Below are 18,766 nucleotides of genomic sequence, written 5' to 3'. Positions count from 1 at the left end.
ACCGACCATGGAAAGTGATAGGATAGGATAGGATAGGATTTACATATTTATCCCGGGGGAGAGGAATGCCGCTAAGACGGCTTATCCATATGGCGAACCACGACCTCTCGTCCGGTTACCATTCCAAGTCGGGTATGGGATTAGTTATACTTTAGGGAACATTTGTGTTTTTGCTATTATTTCTGTATTGCTGCTGTTTCTGATCTGATCTTATGAAGAAGACATACTCCTGGTACCGAATACATATATTGCAATTGTATATTTACAAATACAAAGAACAGTTCCAAGTCATGACTGATAAGTCACATAAAAATCAAAGTTTCACTGCAAGCCCGAGTTCATTAATTACTTGTTCATCGTTATCCTCTTTTCTCTCCCAACGAATGGTCGCTTTTATGCTGGTTTTGGTCTCCTTAGGGCATGACGCGTTATCGTCATCGTACCTTACAGGACGTCTAATTGTTACGTATTTTATGACTGAGAGATTGCTTCTAATTTTAAGATTAGTATGACTTTAAGTCTAAACACGTAACTTAACCAAAAGCAGCAAAATTACCCAATATCCTATAATACTGTATTGTTTGTTTTCGGAAGTATGGACTTGGTGGTGGAGGAAGCCGTAACCGACCAGCGGTTACGTGAACCACCCAACGACGGCGAGGAGTCCAGCAATCCTCTCGCACATAACCATCCCTGCATGGGATTCGAACCTGCGAACCCACGCAGCCAGTGCAGTTTTAAGTATTCTGTGGCGTCTGCAGCTGCCGCAAAACCATGGCGGTATTTCCATACCATGGCCGCTACGGCCAAACCTATGGCGACTGACATTTTAGCTGCCACAAACCAATGTCGAGCTGCCGTTACCGCGGCAGCAAATTGAAAACCAATGGCAGGTAAAATTTTGCTGCCGTAACCGCGGCAGGTGGGCCGTAAAGACAGGGCTGTCCCTTATGGTGACAAATATTGGGTAAGTTGGAACGTTTTTCTTATGGATACAGTTTTGATGGATTTGGGGTTAGGGTTAGCGTTTAAGTAGATATAATTCTACATGATCAATTAAAATCTGGTACATTAATTTGTGAATATACCGCGTCGGCGCGGCGGTGTGGCTCAACGGGCTAAGCGTTAGGAATACGCTCGCCACCGCACCTCTAATTACTCTGCGTGGGTTCGCAGGTTCGAATCCCATGCAGGGGTGGTTATGTGCGAGAGGATTGCTGGACTCCTCGCCGTCGTTGGGTGGTTCACGTAACTGCTGGTCGGTTACGGCTTCCTCCACCACCAAGTCCATGCTTCCGAAAACAAACAATACAGTAAAAAACTAATCCCATACCCGACTTGGAATGGTAACCGGACGAGAGGCCGTGGTTCGCCATATGGATAAGCCGTCTTATCGGCTTTCCTCTCCCCCGGGATAAATATGTAAATCCTATCCTAATACTGATTACTGAATAGCGCTATAAAACCATGGCAAGAGCTGCCGCGGTTCGTTCGTGGCAGGAGCTGCCATGAAGTGGTAAGAACTGCGCCTCCCACGCAGAGTAATTAGAGGTGCGGTGGCGAGCGTATTCCTAACGCTTAGCCCGTTGAGCCACACCGCCGCGCTTGATACCTGACTCGTGTCTCCGCTGAAGGAAATTCACGATAAAAGGGGATTTCCATAATTATCCCAAGTTAAAAAATCCTAAAGGACGACAAATAAGCCGATAATCATGTGCCGAACAACGTCTCCCGGATAGTAATCCACGTAAGGTATAGGAATAGGAGTAGTCAACCACCGGACTACTACCCCACGACTTGGTCACCCTGTGCGTTCGGGTACGGTTTAAATACTTTCATCGCCTTTTAAGCTGATAAGGAATAAAGGTAGAAAATAGAATCTACTACAAACCATTTAACCGTATTCAGAACTCAGGTGATCACTGACGATTCTTATGGCGACGGTATTACCATCAGGGGCGATAGAGATACCCAGTGATGTTTTTGAACGAGTTCGCCGATTTAGCTTTAGTGAAATATTTCCGGCATCTGTTAGAATACCGGTACCGGTACTGCCCAAATTATCAACTTGGCAAGCGAATTTGTTAGAAAAATATTTTGTATCTGACAAAGCATTAAAATACGAAAATAACACACATCCGAAATGCTGTCATCTTCCTGGTTAGTAGATGACTGCCGGTACCAGAAAACTGGGAAAAGAAAAGGGGTCTGGTATAGTTTCAGAGTTTAGTATCGGTACCGTACGGTACCGAACCACATGCACTTCTAGTTGGCCTGGCTCAACTATTTTTGCATATGTCAATCCTAACCCCTACCTGACTACATCACCGAAAAATTACCTTATTTCGACGTCACAGTGGCGTAATAAGGCCCACATAAGTATGCGGAAGGTAGTCCAAAACGCGCAGACGATCATCCGAAATCGAGCGAGCCATTTCTCTCTTTTTTTCGTCACAACGATCCCAATAGGAGAGAAACCGCCGGCGTCAGCGAGTTAGTTATCAGCGGCGCAGATGCCATTTCGGGCGATCGTAATTATACTTTGACAAGCCCTATGACGTGATGATGACGTCGTAGTGACGTACCTAATTTTCGGATGGCCTAGTAAGGTGGGGGTTAGGAATAACATATGCAAAATTCGTTATGCTATGCCCAATGGAAGTACTTGTGGTACCAAACTATACTAGACCCAAGAAAAGTTATCATCAAGTAATTAATTCCATGCTAACGCTTGATATTTGGTCACAAGATTGAAGGTATAATATTTCAATAGTTCTAAATCAAATATATAAAATATTTGTTACTGCAAGAAGGTTTACAACTTGCAGACATAGGCTAGGTTGTGGTACAGAATATAATGGAAATGCAGTTTGTTTTTTCGCCCCAAACCTTAATACAGAAATAACAATTTTTATTGAATTGTATAGACTACCAATCGAAATCCCATGGCGTGGGATGAGACGAAAAAATATGTCCAATGGACAAGCTTGGTTTTTGGGTAGTATGGATCAAATGTGCATGAAATGTAAAACTTATACCTGTATACGGTAGACTTGTCGTAATTTAATGTTAATAAATCAATATTTCTTTTCAATGCTCCGTGATTTGTATCAATAAAAGTGATTGCGTCGAGAGTTTGAAAACAAGAAGTTCAAGATATATTTCTTATCATTATTCTCTCCATTCCAGGACTATGGAGGTTTCCTAAACTGCTTTCAACTCAGCCTGGAGCACATATCAAAAAAAATTTGATTGAAATGAATAAAGCTGCTGGACACAGACTCTACTCTAGTCTTGGGTATGAAAGATGTTTTAAATCAAGATTTTCTAACTCATGTTTTCACTCTTTGTATTTGTGACATTCCAAGACAAACACTTGGAACTAAATAATTAATGCAATGAAAACAAAATAAAATTTAAATGGTTTGAAGTAAATTTGTCCAAAATGTTTTGGCTGAAACAACTAAATCAATCGGATCAATAACCTTGCAATTAATGTGAATTTCTTTCTTTTCTCCCGTTTTAGGTTCTGTCCTGTTATTGTCCAACCTTACTTTTCCTATTCTAATCTATCATAGTTGGGTCTGATTCAGGATATTGAAATTTTGAATATGAAAACCTTGCATTCATATACTTTTTTGGGGTGCTATCATATTATTGGCCCACCAGTGAGCTAATCCTAAGTAAGGATTAGTTAGATAAGGCAATAGCAAGACATTACACACTGCGGTAATGGACTGGTTTGAACTTCTGGATCAGCCCTAATCAGCCTAGTATCAAGCGAATGTTTCATGGGTGCTTGTCTAATGTCTTGCTTAGAGTTCAGAAATAAAAACCTTGATCAAATCAAAAGTTTTTGCATTCTGCATGAAATAAATTGCAGGTACTCTTCTAGTATGTTCTGGTGTCCGCCATCTTGGTTCGCATACTACAGGAGTACCAAATTGCACTGTAAATAAATTGCATAAAATCCCATGTGGTAAATAAATTTGCATTTTTTATTTCAAGGTAGGAAGAATATATTGCGATCCGATCTCTCCAACATGAAAACGATGAATTGCGACAAAGTTTGACCGACCACCAGAACGCATTGGAACTTATCATGACCAAGTACAGACAGCAGATGATGAAGTTTACCGAATGAGTACCAAAAGTATCAACATTTTTCAAAATTCCAGGGTTAGGAAAGTTAATTGTTTTACTAATTTTTAAAGGTTTATTAAAATACCATGTATCTAAAGCGAACAAGAAAACTAATTCCATACCTGACATGGAGTGGGACTCCATATGCCACCTAATCGACTTTCCTCTCCCTCATGATAAAAATAATATTTCATCCCTTATATTAACAATCCTACTCAAGACAAAGTTAGAAGACAAATTATTGGATTAGGAAAATGCTCTTTACCAGGGGTGGGTAGGTTTTAGTACCTGAGGCCAAAAAGCAAAAGTAAAAAACCATGAGCCTTGTTCCAAAACTAAATTTAATTGCACTCTCAACAAAATCCTTGAGCTATTTTTAGCTAAAAAAATCAGAATTTGGGCTGTGGCAGTATAAGGCAGGCAAGATTGAATTACCCAACGGCCAGATTTAGCCCACAGGCCATGGTTGGCCCATGTCTGCTCTTAACCATAAGAGTTGCCCTTTTCTTCTCAGCAAATATGAACTTGAGTAATCTTTTGAATTTAACCCTTTGGAGTTTATGAGATTTGGAAAATTTGAGCAGAATTTGGCGGCTTCATTTGTGTTCCAATCTCTAAAAATAATTCAAAAAATTAGAATTTTTTTAAGAATATTTGCTCAAAGCAAGTCGCAAAAATTGTTATGTTGCGACCACTTGAAGTACTTTAGGCTCGAAACAACTCTAGACCCTATCATGGAGACTTTCGACTCTTTTACTGTTTAAGATTTTGATATTTATTCTACAGTATTGAACTTTCGGGCTGTTAATAAAAGTACAACAGCTTGAAAGTTCAATATTATCGTGTATTTTGTTCCTTCAATTATTGCCCAAGCCTCGTTTAATTGGGTTTGTGTGTGTGCTGGTTGGCAGGCGCATGTTTTAAACTTCTTTATAGGTTTTACTTGCTCTCCAGAATTCTCCATTTTTAATTTGTGTGTATCATTAAGTTTTTAAAATAAACTAAACGATTCCCGGGGGCAGGAAAAGTTCATAAGAGGACTTAATCACATGGCGAACCACAGTCTCTCGTCTGGTTACCAGCCCATGTTGGGTGTGGGATTAGTTAACCAGTTTATTTAGGATGCATGGACTTAATGACTAAAAAAGCCGTAACCGACCAGCGGTCACATGAGCCACCCTGTTCCTTTAAATATAAAAATATGGACTCTTTGCTATCATATGGATGTTCATGTGAAGGCTGGTTTGTTACTGCTTTCTCCAATGTCCAAGTGTGCGCCTAATATATTCTTATTGTTGTGCACAAGTCACACTCCAGCTTTTTCTACACTTCAAGTAGTTTATAATGTCATAGCTAATCAAATCAGTAATATAGTAATAATAAAGAGTTCCGCACCAAATTCAGAAAGTTCCACTTTGGTTGGGAAAAGTGGCTCCATAGTATTTTGAATTGTTTTAAACTTCTCAGGGCCCTGGATACACAATAGTTAACTAATGATTTTCAATCTTATTTTCTGGTTAGACTCTTAAGAATATTTAAATGCTCAGATCATAAAAATATTGTCCACGTCAGTAATGCTGAATGCGTCATATCAGAAATATTTTAAATTCAGAAAAGTAGCGTTTATGTGGGCTACACTGCAACAATCAAACTTATCAATGCTCTCTAACATACACTTCCAAATGATTTAATTTCATCTATTATCCTAGGATCATGACAGCGCTGCTGAAAGTCTTGTCGAACAGACTCTCAAGAAAGAAATGGAAGCGAGAAACACATATCAAGAAAATTTAATTGAACTGAACAAAGTTGCTGGACACAGACCAAGGTCTACTTTAGTCTTAGGTACGACAAATTTCAAAAGAACCAGTACTAGCTTTGCTCATTTTGTAACGCAATATTTATTCTATCAATTTTACCTTTATGATATTTTCGGACATAGATCGATCGTGTCCTATTTTGTAATTAACTCTGCATGAACAAAAAAATTCAATTTTAAATTAATTAAGAACTAGTCTAAAATCAGTGGTTATTTTAGATCAAGGGTGCGCAATAGGCAGCCCGCGGGCCACAACCCGGCCCACCAAGCCGTTCAGTGTGGCCCTCGTCAACGCTCGGATTCTCCCCATCAAGCATAAAATCTGAATCCAACAGTTTATGTTTAAAAAGTCGCTCATGTGGATAAAAATACATCTTTTCGCTGCGTTAAATCTTTGCTGTTTTGCCGATGCCTTTAACTGAGCAACGGCCATATTATCTTCTCTTGCCTTTTTCACATGGAAAAACTAAATTTTTGTGTGGCCCGGCTGACTGTATGAAGTTGGGTATATGGCCAACCGACAAACAATGTTGCAGGCCTTTGCTTCAAATGGTATAAGTTTTGAAGAGAAAAAATATAAATATTGATCCAAAAATGTAAATAATAATCAAATGTAAATCTCAAATAATAGTTCTGATGAAAACAAAATTATGTTTGCCAAATTCCTATTTTTATCTTCAAGGTATTCAGCAAGAAAATAATGCAATTCGGTCCCTACAACATGAGAACGATGAATTGCGACAAAGTTTGACCGAACCCCAAAACGCATTGGAACTTATCATGACCAAGTACAGACAGCAGATGATGAAATTTACTAAGCACCAAAAGTATGTGGATCTTGTCAATGTATTTCATAATCTCAGGGAGAGGAAAGTCTATTGTTTTACTATAAAATGGCTGTATTATTACTAATGAACATTTAATTGAAGTTTCAGTCTTTCAGAATACCTTATGGTTCTAATACGAACAATCCTATTTCCCGTAGGTTTTATCCTAGGTTTTGGCCAGTTCAGTGTAGCGGCTCCAAAAGTTTACATTCAAATACGACAGTCTATATAATATATGTACAGGGTGTCCATGAAGTCCCTTTACAATTTCAATTTTGTTATGAGGTCAGTTCTCTTAACCATTTTTTTTCAAATCGGTAATTGTTTAAGTATTTTTACTTCATTTAGTACATGTTTTGCAAGTATTAGTGTTAAGTATTGTACTGGGGTACCTTGAGCCTATGGAATGTTCCAATGGGGTTCCACCCCACCAAAAAGGTTGAGAACCAGTGGATTAGGCATATTGGAGCGACAATTCTAAAAGCTAAGAAAGAACACATTATAGCATGGAGTGTGCAACCTTTAATACAGGAGGTCCAGATAGAAATAACTGGGTGAAACATGTTACGGCATTGTAAAGTCGTAGGCATGAATAAACTAGACTCAGGTATTGGCTTCGCAACGCACAGGAATTGGAATTACTCACACGTACCAAATTGAATTTAATTGAAAACCTATTTCGCGGTCTGTACACCATTCAAAATCGCCCTCTTGTGGGCTGCATTTGGCCCATGGGCCAGTCGCAGGTCGCACACCCCTGCATTATAGTATTTGTAAATTAATATTAAAAATCCAAAGCCGTATAGCTGAATAATATTCACAAAGAATAATTATGAAGTTTTACTTGGATTCAAATATTTCAACAAAATCAATGAACCATGGCTTGACAGCATTTATAATTTTATTTATATCTTTCGTTTTCAGCATCCAGATCACTGAAAACACTTATTAAGCAGAAAAACAATATCAAGAAGAGAATATGGAACTCATTGATAAGGTATTGAGACCAAGTTTATTCTAACCCTCAATTATGTCATAGTGCTTTACTGCTTGGTCAACCCACAATTTCAGTTACCCTGGCCCACAATCCTGGTCCCACATTTCAGTTTATCACAGATTTGATTATGGGGATTGGTTTTGATGTAAAAGAACATGTTATTAGTCCCATAACTAAATTCATTAGGTATTGCCTGCCAAAAATCCCACAATCGCTGTAAATATATGCACGATTAACCCTCTGACCACCACAAAATTGTGGCATGGCAATTTGTGGGAGTAACCTTGCATAACATTGAGCATTTTTATGTATAATCTTATAGTAGAAAGAGTGTGTACCAATATGGAGGTAACTAATTTTGTTCGCCTATTTTACATCAAGTCATGTGAAGGGACTGAAATCTATGGGCAGGGAGTATATTCACTTGGCTAACACAGACAGTCCCCGTACTTGTAATAGAACAAAAATAAGGAAAATTGGAATTCGAACCTGGTACACACACTACGTGATTTCTGAAATAGGCATCTTGATTAAATCAAGTTCAGTTTATTATATATTTGCCACTGATATCGTACAATATGTAATGAGCTACTACTGTTTGAAGAACTGGAATCTTTCTTACTTGGCAATCTTGTCATTGGTAATGCTGGCGGTTTGACAATAACTATTCCAGCAAAAGAATTCAGCCACGTGGTGGCGCTGAAGATTCAAGTTATTTCAAAACAAAAAAGGTGGCAGTTTTATCTTGAAAGACATGAATTATCTTTCCTTGTTTCAGATCAATGAGATGGCTGCTGTGATGAGGTAGCTGCGGATGTTGATGATGAGCAATATCTCAGAGATTACGAAGAATTATCCCGATTGCAAACAGAAAATGACATTTTAAGAGAAATGCTGATGATATCTAAGAGTTCATTTGGATCAAGACTTATAACCACTGAACAGAAAGATTCTGGAAAGGCTGAAAAACAAGAGAATGAATCAGAAATGGTGCTCACTGGCGATACTACTAGTGATAAGACAGTTATACATGAGGGGGAATCATCCTAAAACTACTCCCCAGACAGTTATTTTATTACAATACGGAGGAAGTTTGTTCCTTCAAAGGGTACTCCCGTAGTATGTGTGTACCAGGTTCATAATTCATTCAGATTTTTCTTATTTTAGTTCTATTTTGAGTTCGGGACTGTCTGTGTTAGCCAAGTGGATATACCCCCTGCCCATAGGTTTTTAGTCCCTTTTCACAACTTGATGTAATGTAGGCAAACAAAATTAGTTACCTCCATATTGGTACACATACTTCTGGAGCGTCCCTTACTCTTGTTATTCCTTGTGTTTCTATTGAAACTCAGTATTGAGAAAATATATCTGGTTCATACAAAGTACTCTGCACAAGGCTGTAGGCTGTCCAGGGGTTTTGCAGGTTAGCATTGAAATCCTGTAGCCTATATCAGGGCGGACTGGCGGACCGCGGTCCGAATCCTGACCTTTCGGGTATTCGATTCGGACCGCGCATAATTCTTCATTTTAAATCATTAGCCCCACTTTTGAAGTTTCATTTTATAAAATCACTTTTATAGATTTAAAAATATATATGAAAAGAATGCCATAACAAACAATCTTGATTAGCTAATAATCATTAGTCGGCCGAGGAATCGTGTGCTTGAGGATGCCGAAATATAATGTCTGGAAAGTCCGGACCCAAATATTTTTGAAGTTTTGAATGCGGACCTCCGGTAAAAATAGTTGAGTAGCCCTGGTCTATATTATTATATTTATCTTGTTTAAATATAATTAAATACACGGATATAATAAGTGTGTTTCATAAGATACTTTCATTTTCTCTACATTAGAGGTAAGATCAATTCCGGCCCGACCCAGGCCCGTGGGTATGAACCCGACCCGAGTCCGACTAATTAACTGGATTTACAGGCCCGAAGCAAACCCGAAATTTCATATTTTAATCAGGAGATCTCTGAATTGTCATTGCAAGAGTGTCGTGTTGATTAGGCAACTTCTGTTTTTTTTCAGACCACGGTCTCACGTGGCCAAAACGCCCCATTTAAAAAAAAAGTCAGCGATAGAGAAGCCCGACCCGGCTCGAATTTCGGGTTCGGGCTTCAGATCTTAGCTCTGCTCTACATCAAATTTCCGTTTCACATTTTTTGATTGGCATATTATAATGTATATTCAGTTACACAGGGGTTCTTAAGCTTTTGAAATGTTTATTGGGGTTCCTCTCCTTCGTAAAGGTTGAAAAATCTTTGCTCTAGACAAGAAACACTCAGAAGAACTCGAAAGAGGTTCTGCTTGGCACTCAAATGAACACAATATTTCCAATGTCAATTTTGATGTTTCTACAATTTGAGCATTTGATGATACATGAGATAGGAAAGCGATAATATTTGCACAACTGTGACAGACTTAGCATTTTACAGTATTATGCCAATTGGGGTTGGAGGTAAACAGATGAAATTGTCCTTGTCCCTGTAGATGGAATTCTATAGCTAGTCTTATTTCTGGAGAAAAGCAGTGAATTGTTTTTTACTTTATATTTGTTATCATACTGTGGAATGAAATTTTTATTTTTGGTAATTCCCTCGCTGTTCAGATACCTTCGAAATTAATTATGGTAAATGGTAGTTCAACCACAAGCTATATGGTCAAGTTGTCTTGTCCTAGTCCATAAGCATTGGATGTAGTAAATACAAGTTCTTTGTGTATGTTAGGGGTGTGCAACCTGCAGCACACGTGCCAGATGCAGCCCTGAAGAAAAGATTGTGATGCCATGTTTGAATGACGTGCGGCCCTTGAAATGAGTTTTTATTTTTGTAATTTCAGTCCCTTTACGTTGCGAACCCCATACCTGAGTCCAACAGCTAGCTCGTGCAAAGCGAACTACTCAAGTCATAAGATCAATAACCAAAATTTTTGTGCCTGCGACTACAGGAAAGCATGTATGTATATAAATCTGTATGTATATAAAGCTGCAGCCTCAACTGCAACTACAAGGAAGACTATCGTATGTTAAATGAAGCTTTGGTAGCCGCAGTTTTACCCAGTTATTTCTATCTGGCCCTAAGGTTGCGCACCCCTGAGGGAATGGCCGAATAAACAATCTAGTACCGGTAATTTAAATACATACTGAAATAGTATTTTTGAACATATTCCTAATGCTTAGTAAAGGCCACGCTTCTTGGATATTTATTCGAATCAGATTGGACATTCCTGATACTCTATCATGTTGGGCTTTATTCAGTAATAAAAATGTTTAAGGAGGTTTTGCTGAATTATTATTGGTATTATAGTAGAAGTATGTGTACCAATATGGAGGTAACTAAGTTTATTCGCCTACTTTACATCAAGATGTGTGAAGAGACTGAAACCTATGGGCAGGGGGAATATTCACTTGGCTAACACAGACAGTCCCCGAAGCCGTAAAGGTGCGTTTACACTGGATGCGTCGCGGCGCGGCGCGGCTTCTGGTCGCGCGGGGCAGGTGTTTACATAGCGCGCGTCATTTCTTCACCACTCAAGGGCGCTAGAGGCGGTTGCTTAGGAACATTGACGCGGGAAATTCAGCTAGAATTTCGTCTGCTTCCCACTCCGCTACAAAATTTACAAATATGCCACTTTCGAAAAGGAAAAGATTGGCAATCGCCCTTTATTTGGCAAACAATACGGAGCAAAAGCAAAGGGAACATTGGGTTCATCCCATATTAAAAAGAAGAAAAGAGCTTGGTAAGTTCAAATCATCGCCCTATGAAATTGCGTGGTCTTTCCTCAAAATACTAATATAAGATTAATTAATCATAGGCTATCTTATACTGTTTTCTTCATCTACCTGTGTATTGAACAGACGGTAGAGCTTGAAGTTGAATAAACATTTATCTTTCATTTAATATTACTTTCTACGCAGGTGAGTACCATAGACTTGTCCAAGAAATGAGACTTGAAAGAACGGTTGCATTTCGTAACCAATACCGCCTGGACCCTGGTATGTTTGATGACCTGAGGAGTCTAGTGGCTCCTTACATAACTAAAACCACGACTAATTTCCGAGAACCTATATCTCCTGAAGAGAGGCTTGGAATAACATTAAGGTGAGCAATTACTGTATATTCAAACCATGTAGCAAAATGTATGTGGAAGAAAATATTCAAATTATAACACATCCACATAGAACTATTAAAAACAAAATAAACATAACATCAAATAAAAGTGCACATATATCATATTTCAGATTTTTAGCAACAGGGGATTCTTATACCACAATAGCAGATTCATATAGGACATCGAAATCAACAGTTTCAGGAATAGTTACAGAAACTTGTGAGGCAATTTGGACATCACTCAAAAAAGAATATTTAAGCCCGCCAACAGTTACAAAATGGAAGCAAATCGCTGAAGAGTATGAGAAAAAGTGGAATTTCCCACATTGCATAGGGAGCATAGATGGGAAACATATACAAATTCAAGCACCGGTGAATTCAGGGTCCCTTTATTACAATTACAAGCACACCTTCAGCATTGTGCTAATGGCCCTTGTCGACGCCAATTATAATTTTGTTTTTGTCGATGTGGGAGCTTACGGAAAGCAGAGTGATGGAAGTGTTTTCTCCCACTCTGCTCTCGGTAAGCTCATGAATGAAGGGGCCCTGAATTTGCCGGATGAAACAACGCTTACTAACAGCTCAAAAAAGGCTCCCTATGTGATAGTGGGGGATGAAGCCTTCCCACTACAGAAGCACCTGATGAGACCATACCCGGGGCGAAATTTGCCAATTGATGAAAAAGTTTTCAACTACAGGCTATCCAGGGCAAGGCGAGTAGTAGAAAATGCATTTGGTATAATGAGTGCGAAGTGGAGAGTTTTTAGGAGGCCCATGGGTGTGTCGCCACAAAACGCAGAGTTGGTTGTGAAGGCAGCATGTTGTTTGCATAATTATGTAAGACGCCATACACTGATAGATGCAGGTGAAGTGGATAGGGAAGACCTGGAGGGAAACATAACAAGAGGAAGTTGGCGGGTACAACAGTTTTTTGCCCCTGCAAAGGCAAGGTCGCAGAAATAGTGTAGGGGCGGCGGCTGTTCGCGACAGCTTTAAAAATTATTTCATGGTTGATGGAGCTTGCCCCTGGCAATTTCAAAGAGTCAGAAGGACATGAAAAGTTCCTTTTATCTAGCTTAGTGGTTACCATCGAAAAAACATATTACTGAATGAGAGATTTTACATTTGACACGCTACACTAAAATATTTCAAGCTGTAATCAATTTGGAAAATAATCCAAATTTTTCATCAAAGAATATTTGAAAATAAACGTAATTGAAAAAAGAATTTGTGCTTGATAAAAGAAAATAAACAGCAGCAGAAAGATGAAAATCATGCAAATACTCCATGAAGCTGTAATGAGAAATAGCCAGAATGAAAAAGCATACTGCCTGAACAAATAATAAAATGGTTGAGGTAAACTAACAATAAAAAACATTAAAATTTTTTAGAAAATTGAGTTCTTGTTTAGAGAAGGTTGCTCAAGTTTGTACGGAGTCAATTAAATTTAGTAATGTACTGTAATTAAGATAAAAAAACGTTTGAATTTATTTTCTAATTTTTAAGTGGGAAATTGAATTTGAATCATTTCTCAAATTCAGCCTCATGGAGTAATTGCATGATTTTCATCTTTGTTGATGAAGCACGCTCAGGAGACAGTCTTTTCAGCTGTGGTAGAAGTGAAAGAAGGAAGAATTTGTCTGGATCATCTACAAATAAATATATATAGTATCAATATTCCATACCATTACGTGTTTATTGGACACGTAGTGGACATAGTGAACGTTTTGTTGTTCTTAGACTTAGTCTTGTTCTTCTTTGACACGTTCAGAAGAAATCGCTTTTCTCTTTGGTAACTGAACCAATTGTTTTGAAATTTTCATTGGTTAAAGATAAAATTTTCCCCCAGAAGGCTATTATTTTTTTTTGCCAAATATTTGAGCATACCGTATATACTCGCCTATAGGTCGCACCACCGTATAGGTCGCACTATTAGTTTTGTGTTAAAAAAGTTTGATTTTGATTTGACTCGCACATAAGTCAAACTGAAAATCTACGGATTTAAAAAGCCCTTTTCCTAGATTTTTGCATAGGTATCTTCCTATTTTGTTTTTTTTGTAGGGCAAAATATAATCAAAATATGTTAATGACGCTCATAATTTTATATGGTTAGAACCAGGTCAACTGTAATAGATGCGTGCGGCGTGTTACGATTTGTAGAAATGGCCTATATCCAAATTTTTGTAAAATCGTCTGTATGTCGAGCGGATAGGTCACACCTATATTTTTTTTTTAAAAATAGGTAAAAAGTTGCGACCTATAGGCGAGTATATACGGTAGCTGTCTTGTCTATATGAGCATGCTATGCATACGCTCCCTTTAATTCTACAACATAATAAACTAATCTCGATCACACCATATCATGTGTGACCGTAGATAAAACATGAAACAAAAACGATGTTCGAAAAGGTTAAAAAAATTACCATCCTTCTCCTCCTCAAGAATTTTCAAAATCCGCATGTTCACTTCTTCCTTCCTTTTTTTTGGTGTCGGTGCGACAGAAGATGACCCAGACACTTCTTCCCCTTCTACCACAGCTGATAGAGTGACAAGTTCTAAATTTGAGGACGTTCTGAAATATGAAATAGAAAAGGTCCTGAAATAACTTCAAATTAATAAAGAATTTAACTTGTACCAAATTGAACAGATCATTTCAAAACATGTGATAGATATATCATTGAAATAGGCACACACTTTTCATCATAGTAACATATCACAGCAGCTCAATATTTACTCTTGTGCCGATTTTATGCAAAATAACTTACTTTCGATGCTGCACGAAGGAATCTAAAAAAGTCATGTGTTCAAATAGATGCCATTTATTCGTTGAAACGCCTGGGGGTGCCCCTGACTCCATGGTACTTTCATTTTTATTTTTCATCTTGACTTCTCTTGCCTGCTGTCCTAAATAGCTATATCAGATTGTGGTGTTAGTTGAGCAAAGCAAGCTTTTATTTTCAATTTGGTGTACTTGAAAATATTTTAGACAACGTGATTTTGCCATCAAGATAAATCCAGCAATGCTGCTATCTCCGCCCAATTGTTGGATTTGATATTAACATCACGATAATGAGGACTCATGTCATACAGACATGGTCTAGATTTCACCTCATTTATTAAAAGCTCTTCAAACGACATGACTGTGAAACAAAGTTTGTAATGAATTCAAAATACAATTGTTGTTAGAATTCATACGGGTACAGGTATAGCAAATAGTAAAGACTACAATCCTTCACTAGTACTTGCAATCAATTTTATTCTGACCTAGATAACGGTACCTAATTTGGATATTTAACTTATAAATTACGATAAACGGTACCTAATTTGATATTGCAGTTATAAAATGCGGTACCTTCTGATCTAAGCAGAATGTAAAACCACTTCCCACGGGAAGCAGCCGACACCGCCGCAAAAAAGCACGTGGAATTCGAAGGTCAGTCGCGCCGAAAAACGCTCAGCGAGAGAATCAGCAGCGGCACCGCGCGTCGTCGTTAGGTGCCGCGCTTTCAGTGTGAACGGCGTCACTTGAAACAATGGAGAGCGATCTCGAGCGCACTTCGCAACGCGTCGCGACGCATCCAGTGTAAACGCACCTTAATAGAACTAAAATAAGGAAAATTGGAATAAAATTATAGCCTGACCCTAACCTGGTGCACACACTACGGGAGTACTCACAATTGGACCCCATACCACTTATAGTGTAATAAATTGGTTACTAAGACTGGTTTTATACATTTGGAGTAAAAAAAATTAGCCGTCCCCCATATTGAAAAACAATTTCAGCATGATAATCAATTTTGCTAGGTAGCACATTCTGTATATCAAATTGGTTTGAAAAACACTTTGATGCAGCGGTTCCCAAACTATGGGTCGCGTCCCACTGGTGGGTCGCAAAAGGAATCTTAGTGGGTCGTGAAAAGATGTAAAAACCCATGATTTATTATACTGGTTATTAGGATCGGCGATAGGGATTTGTTCAAAAAGAATTGTTTTAAAACAATAAATGTACGCATTAGAAATAAAAGTCAAAACAAGAATTTTTACTTACATTTTTAAAATTATGATTCCGGCAGCGTTGCAGCTGCCAGAACGCAACGTTTTGGCGTAGTTTAGCTGCGATGAAGGGGGTATTTCAATAAAAAATTGATTTAAAACAAGCCCTTGTTCTAAAACATGATGTTTTTAGAATTGATAAGAAACAAAACCCCAATCGGCGGCGACTCGAATACGTAAATCTTCAAAAAACAAAAGAAATTATGTTCAATTTGAATTCTAATCTGTGAAAGTTTCCTATTTACGATCTTCTCAAATGAACAAAAATTTGCTACACAAAGAATGGCCATGTGGCTTTCTTATGCATAGCAGTTTTTTACACTGTATCTCACTTCTTACCGTATTTCCCCAAAATTTAGACAGGATTTAGATTTATTTTCTTTCGAAGAATAACACTATGTTTTTTTTTTGGAATTAGTCTTTTGTGTTCATTTATCAAAAATAAAATTACATTGTAGAAAATCACGAGATTTTTTAATGAACATTATATAAAAACCGACATCCATTGTTTTTATTTGTATTTCCTATACAAAAATTGAGTGACAAATATCATAATTGTGATTGTGACATCACACAATCTTGAATAATGGTGTGATATTCACCTTACCTCAGGCGAATGAACCTTTCCTCTCATACACATTCATTTTTAAAATTCAAATGAGGTCTTATTCTAAGGCCAGGTCTTATTTTCGGGGAAACACGGTAGTTTTGCGATGATTAGCCATTGCTGTGTTATGTCAATTTGTTTCCTCCATCAATGTTTTATTAATTTATTAATTTAAGTGGGTCGCCATAAGCTGTGGTAATAAACAGTGGGTCGCAACTCTAAAAAGTTTGGGAACCACTGCTTTAATGCATATCAAATTATTTATAAAGTTGGGACATAGAAAAAAAAAATTTTTCTGGAATAATAACTCAGTGGTATTTCTGCGTCAGATCTCTTAATAGTTTGTAAATACAGTATTGGCTTGATTTCATAAATTGGTAAAAAATATTAAAACATTAGTTTTTATTAAATTTGTTTTATATAACATATAGAATACACTTGAGCACATAGCCAAATTAATTTTGAAGTGCAAGAGAATACAAAGTCACAAATTTTCAAAAATAATTTTGCTGGAACTCTTGATTTGTATATTGTCAGATGCTTTATATTAGGTAATCCCGAAGTATGTAAACCAAGATGGCGGACACTGGAACATAGTTGTTTACTAAGGCCATAATTTTCCTTTTTTTAGTATTACAAGTTCGGGGACTAGCCAAGTGACTCCTGTAGTAATTGTACCTGAAATTATGGCCTAACCCTAACCTGGTACTACTTTCTGGTGTCGGCCATCTTGGTCCACATACTTCGGTAGTACCTTATATTATACAGAACTTGGCTTGGTTGCATGATTATAAAAATACTATTGGATATTGATATATATACAGCGGTGGTTGGCAATTAGAAGCTCAGAATTGTATAGATCTATTTACAGCAGAAGCGAGGAACCTACGAAAAAATTATACAATATATCATAAAAGTAATATATTAAAATGCATAAGAAACAACATTGAAACTTAGATTAATAATATATTTAGTTGTGGATAGCAATTAGCACCCAGGGTAAAAATATTTATACAGATAATCTATTCAGCGTAATTCATGAGCTCAATAACACAGGTTTGGGTTGGACATTTTTTAAATCAAACCATACTTGATTAATTAATTTTTGTTAAAGTACGAACCAATGGGCATTCGGGTATAACCTGTCACAAATTGTCAAAACTCTTTTCAGATATCTTGACTAACTTAAAAATGCCAGTTTATTTAACATATTATAATTAATAAAGAATTAATGCGAATACATAGCGTTTTGCTGATTGATTCCACCAAATTAAATATATTGGCAATACAATCATCCTATTAGCGTTGTGTTTGGACTCGACTATGTTGGGATGTCTGATTAAATAACCCAAGTTCAATCATATGCCCGCTACCTCACCCGGAGTGTTGTAGACTGTGGAAAAAACAGGAATATTTAGAGAATTATAAAAAAATGCCTCAAAAATATTAAATTATATGATAGCAGTCACTGATATCTAACAATATGTGAGGAGCAACTATTTATTTGAAAGTTTCAAAATCTTTTCTTTTTGCCTACTCAATCTAATAGACCATGGGAGAGGTGAGGGGGTGGAATTTAAACCTGCAATGTGTAATCAACGATGCCAGCGCAGTTAAGTCTTAAGCTCCAGCCGCCTAGGGCATTTTACTTATTTGTCAATTTGCCTTACACAAATGGCACAAAATACAATTCTGAATATAAAATGTTGTTATGATATTTAGTTTCATTGGTTCTTTATTTGTAATATTTGATCAAGAACATAATTTGCACAATGGCTGCAATGATAATATTGTTTTGGCATTTGATGTAGATTTAATGAAGCAATTTCAGTATCCTATGCAGGGAACAGTACAATCAGTGTTGTAGGAAATCTTTCTGAATCTCGTCAACTTTGGAACCATGCGAAGGGAATCTGAGAAGTGGAAGAAAATTTTTACTGCAAGGAAAAGTGAAAATATAATTTTGATAAGAGGCGATAAGATAAAACTAGAATTTATTAATCTATACACTGACTATAATACGGCAGCTTATTCAGACATAATCTGTTGAAGTCATGTTTTTGTTATATTTATTTATCTATCCAAGCTTGATATTTCCTACAAGCTACAGAGCTAATTTTTTTCACTGGTAAAATTACAGTATCTATGAAAAATATTAGTCATTTACATATCATTGGATGCTTGCACAAGGCCTTGTCTGGAGGTAAA

At 37.3% G+C, this 18,766-nt stretch overlaps 3 protein-coding genes across 4 annotated transcripts in view; 1 reads left to right on the top strand and 2 right to left on the bottom strand.

The window, feature by feature from the left end:
• Positions 1-128: 128 nt before the first annotated feature.
• Positions 129-18,766, top strand: part of LOC120329781 (FGFR1 oncogene partner 2 homolog) — a 443,159-nt gene continuing 424,521 nt past the window's right edge. The window contains exons 1-7 of one of the 2 annotated variants that reach the window (XM_078112445.1): positions 129-967; positions 3,190-3,298; positions 4,009-4,179; positions 5,853-5,988; positions 6,645-6,789; positions 7,714-7,786; positions 8,565-11,216. In XM_078112445.1, the coding sequence (XP_077968571.1) occupies positions 4,141-4,179; positions 5,853-5,988; positions 6,645-6,789; positions 7,714-7,741 (348 nt within the window). In that variant the 5' untranslated portion in view covers positions 129-967; positions 3,190-3,298; positions 4,009-4,140 and the 3' untranslated portion in view covers positions 7,742-7,786; positions 8,565-11,216. Of the gene's footprint in view, positions 968-1,118; positions 2,161-3,189; positions 3,299-4,008; positions 4,180-5,852; positions 5,989-6,644; positions 6,790-7,713; positions 7,787-8,564; positions 11,217-18,766 lie in introns of those variants that run through there. The other variant, XM_078112444.1, reaches the window with a different exon arrangement.
• On the bottom strand, positions 13,191-14,820 carry LOC120325514 (uncharacterized). The gene is made up of 3 exons (XM_078112451.1): positions 14,664-14,820; positions 14,322-14,470; positions 13,191-13,547 (listed from the first exon to the last, which is right to left on the bottom strand). The coding sequence occupies exons 1-3, from the start codon at positions 14,777-14,779 to the stop codon at positions 13,423-13,425; spliced, it is 390 nt and encodes a 129-aa protein (XP_077968577.1). The 5' UTR covers positions 14,780-14,820; the 3' UTR covers positions 13,191-13,422.
• Positions 18,414-18,766, bottom strand: part of LOC120344629 (uncharacterized) — an 89,112-nt gene continuing 88,759 nt past the window's right edge. Inside the window, exon 10 of the mRNA XM_078112615.1 lies at positions 18,414-18,471. Within this exon, the coding sequence (XP_077968741.1) occupies positions 18,414-18,471 (58 nt within the window). The remainder of the gene's footprint in view (positions 18,472-18,766) is intronic.

The sequence above is a fragment of the Styela clava genome, chromosome 5, assembly GCF_964204865.1.
Source record: "Styela clava chromosome 5, kaStyClav1.hap1.2, whole genome shotgun sequence".
Classification (NCBI taxonomy): Eukaryota; Metazoa; Chordata; class Ascidiacea; order Stolidobranchia; family Styelidae; genus Styela; species Styela clava.
The sequence above is the reverse complement of the archived record's forward strand: the minus strand, read 5'-3'. Positions and strand labels throughout refer to the sequence as shown.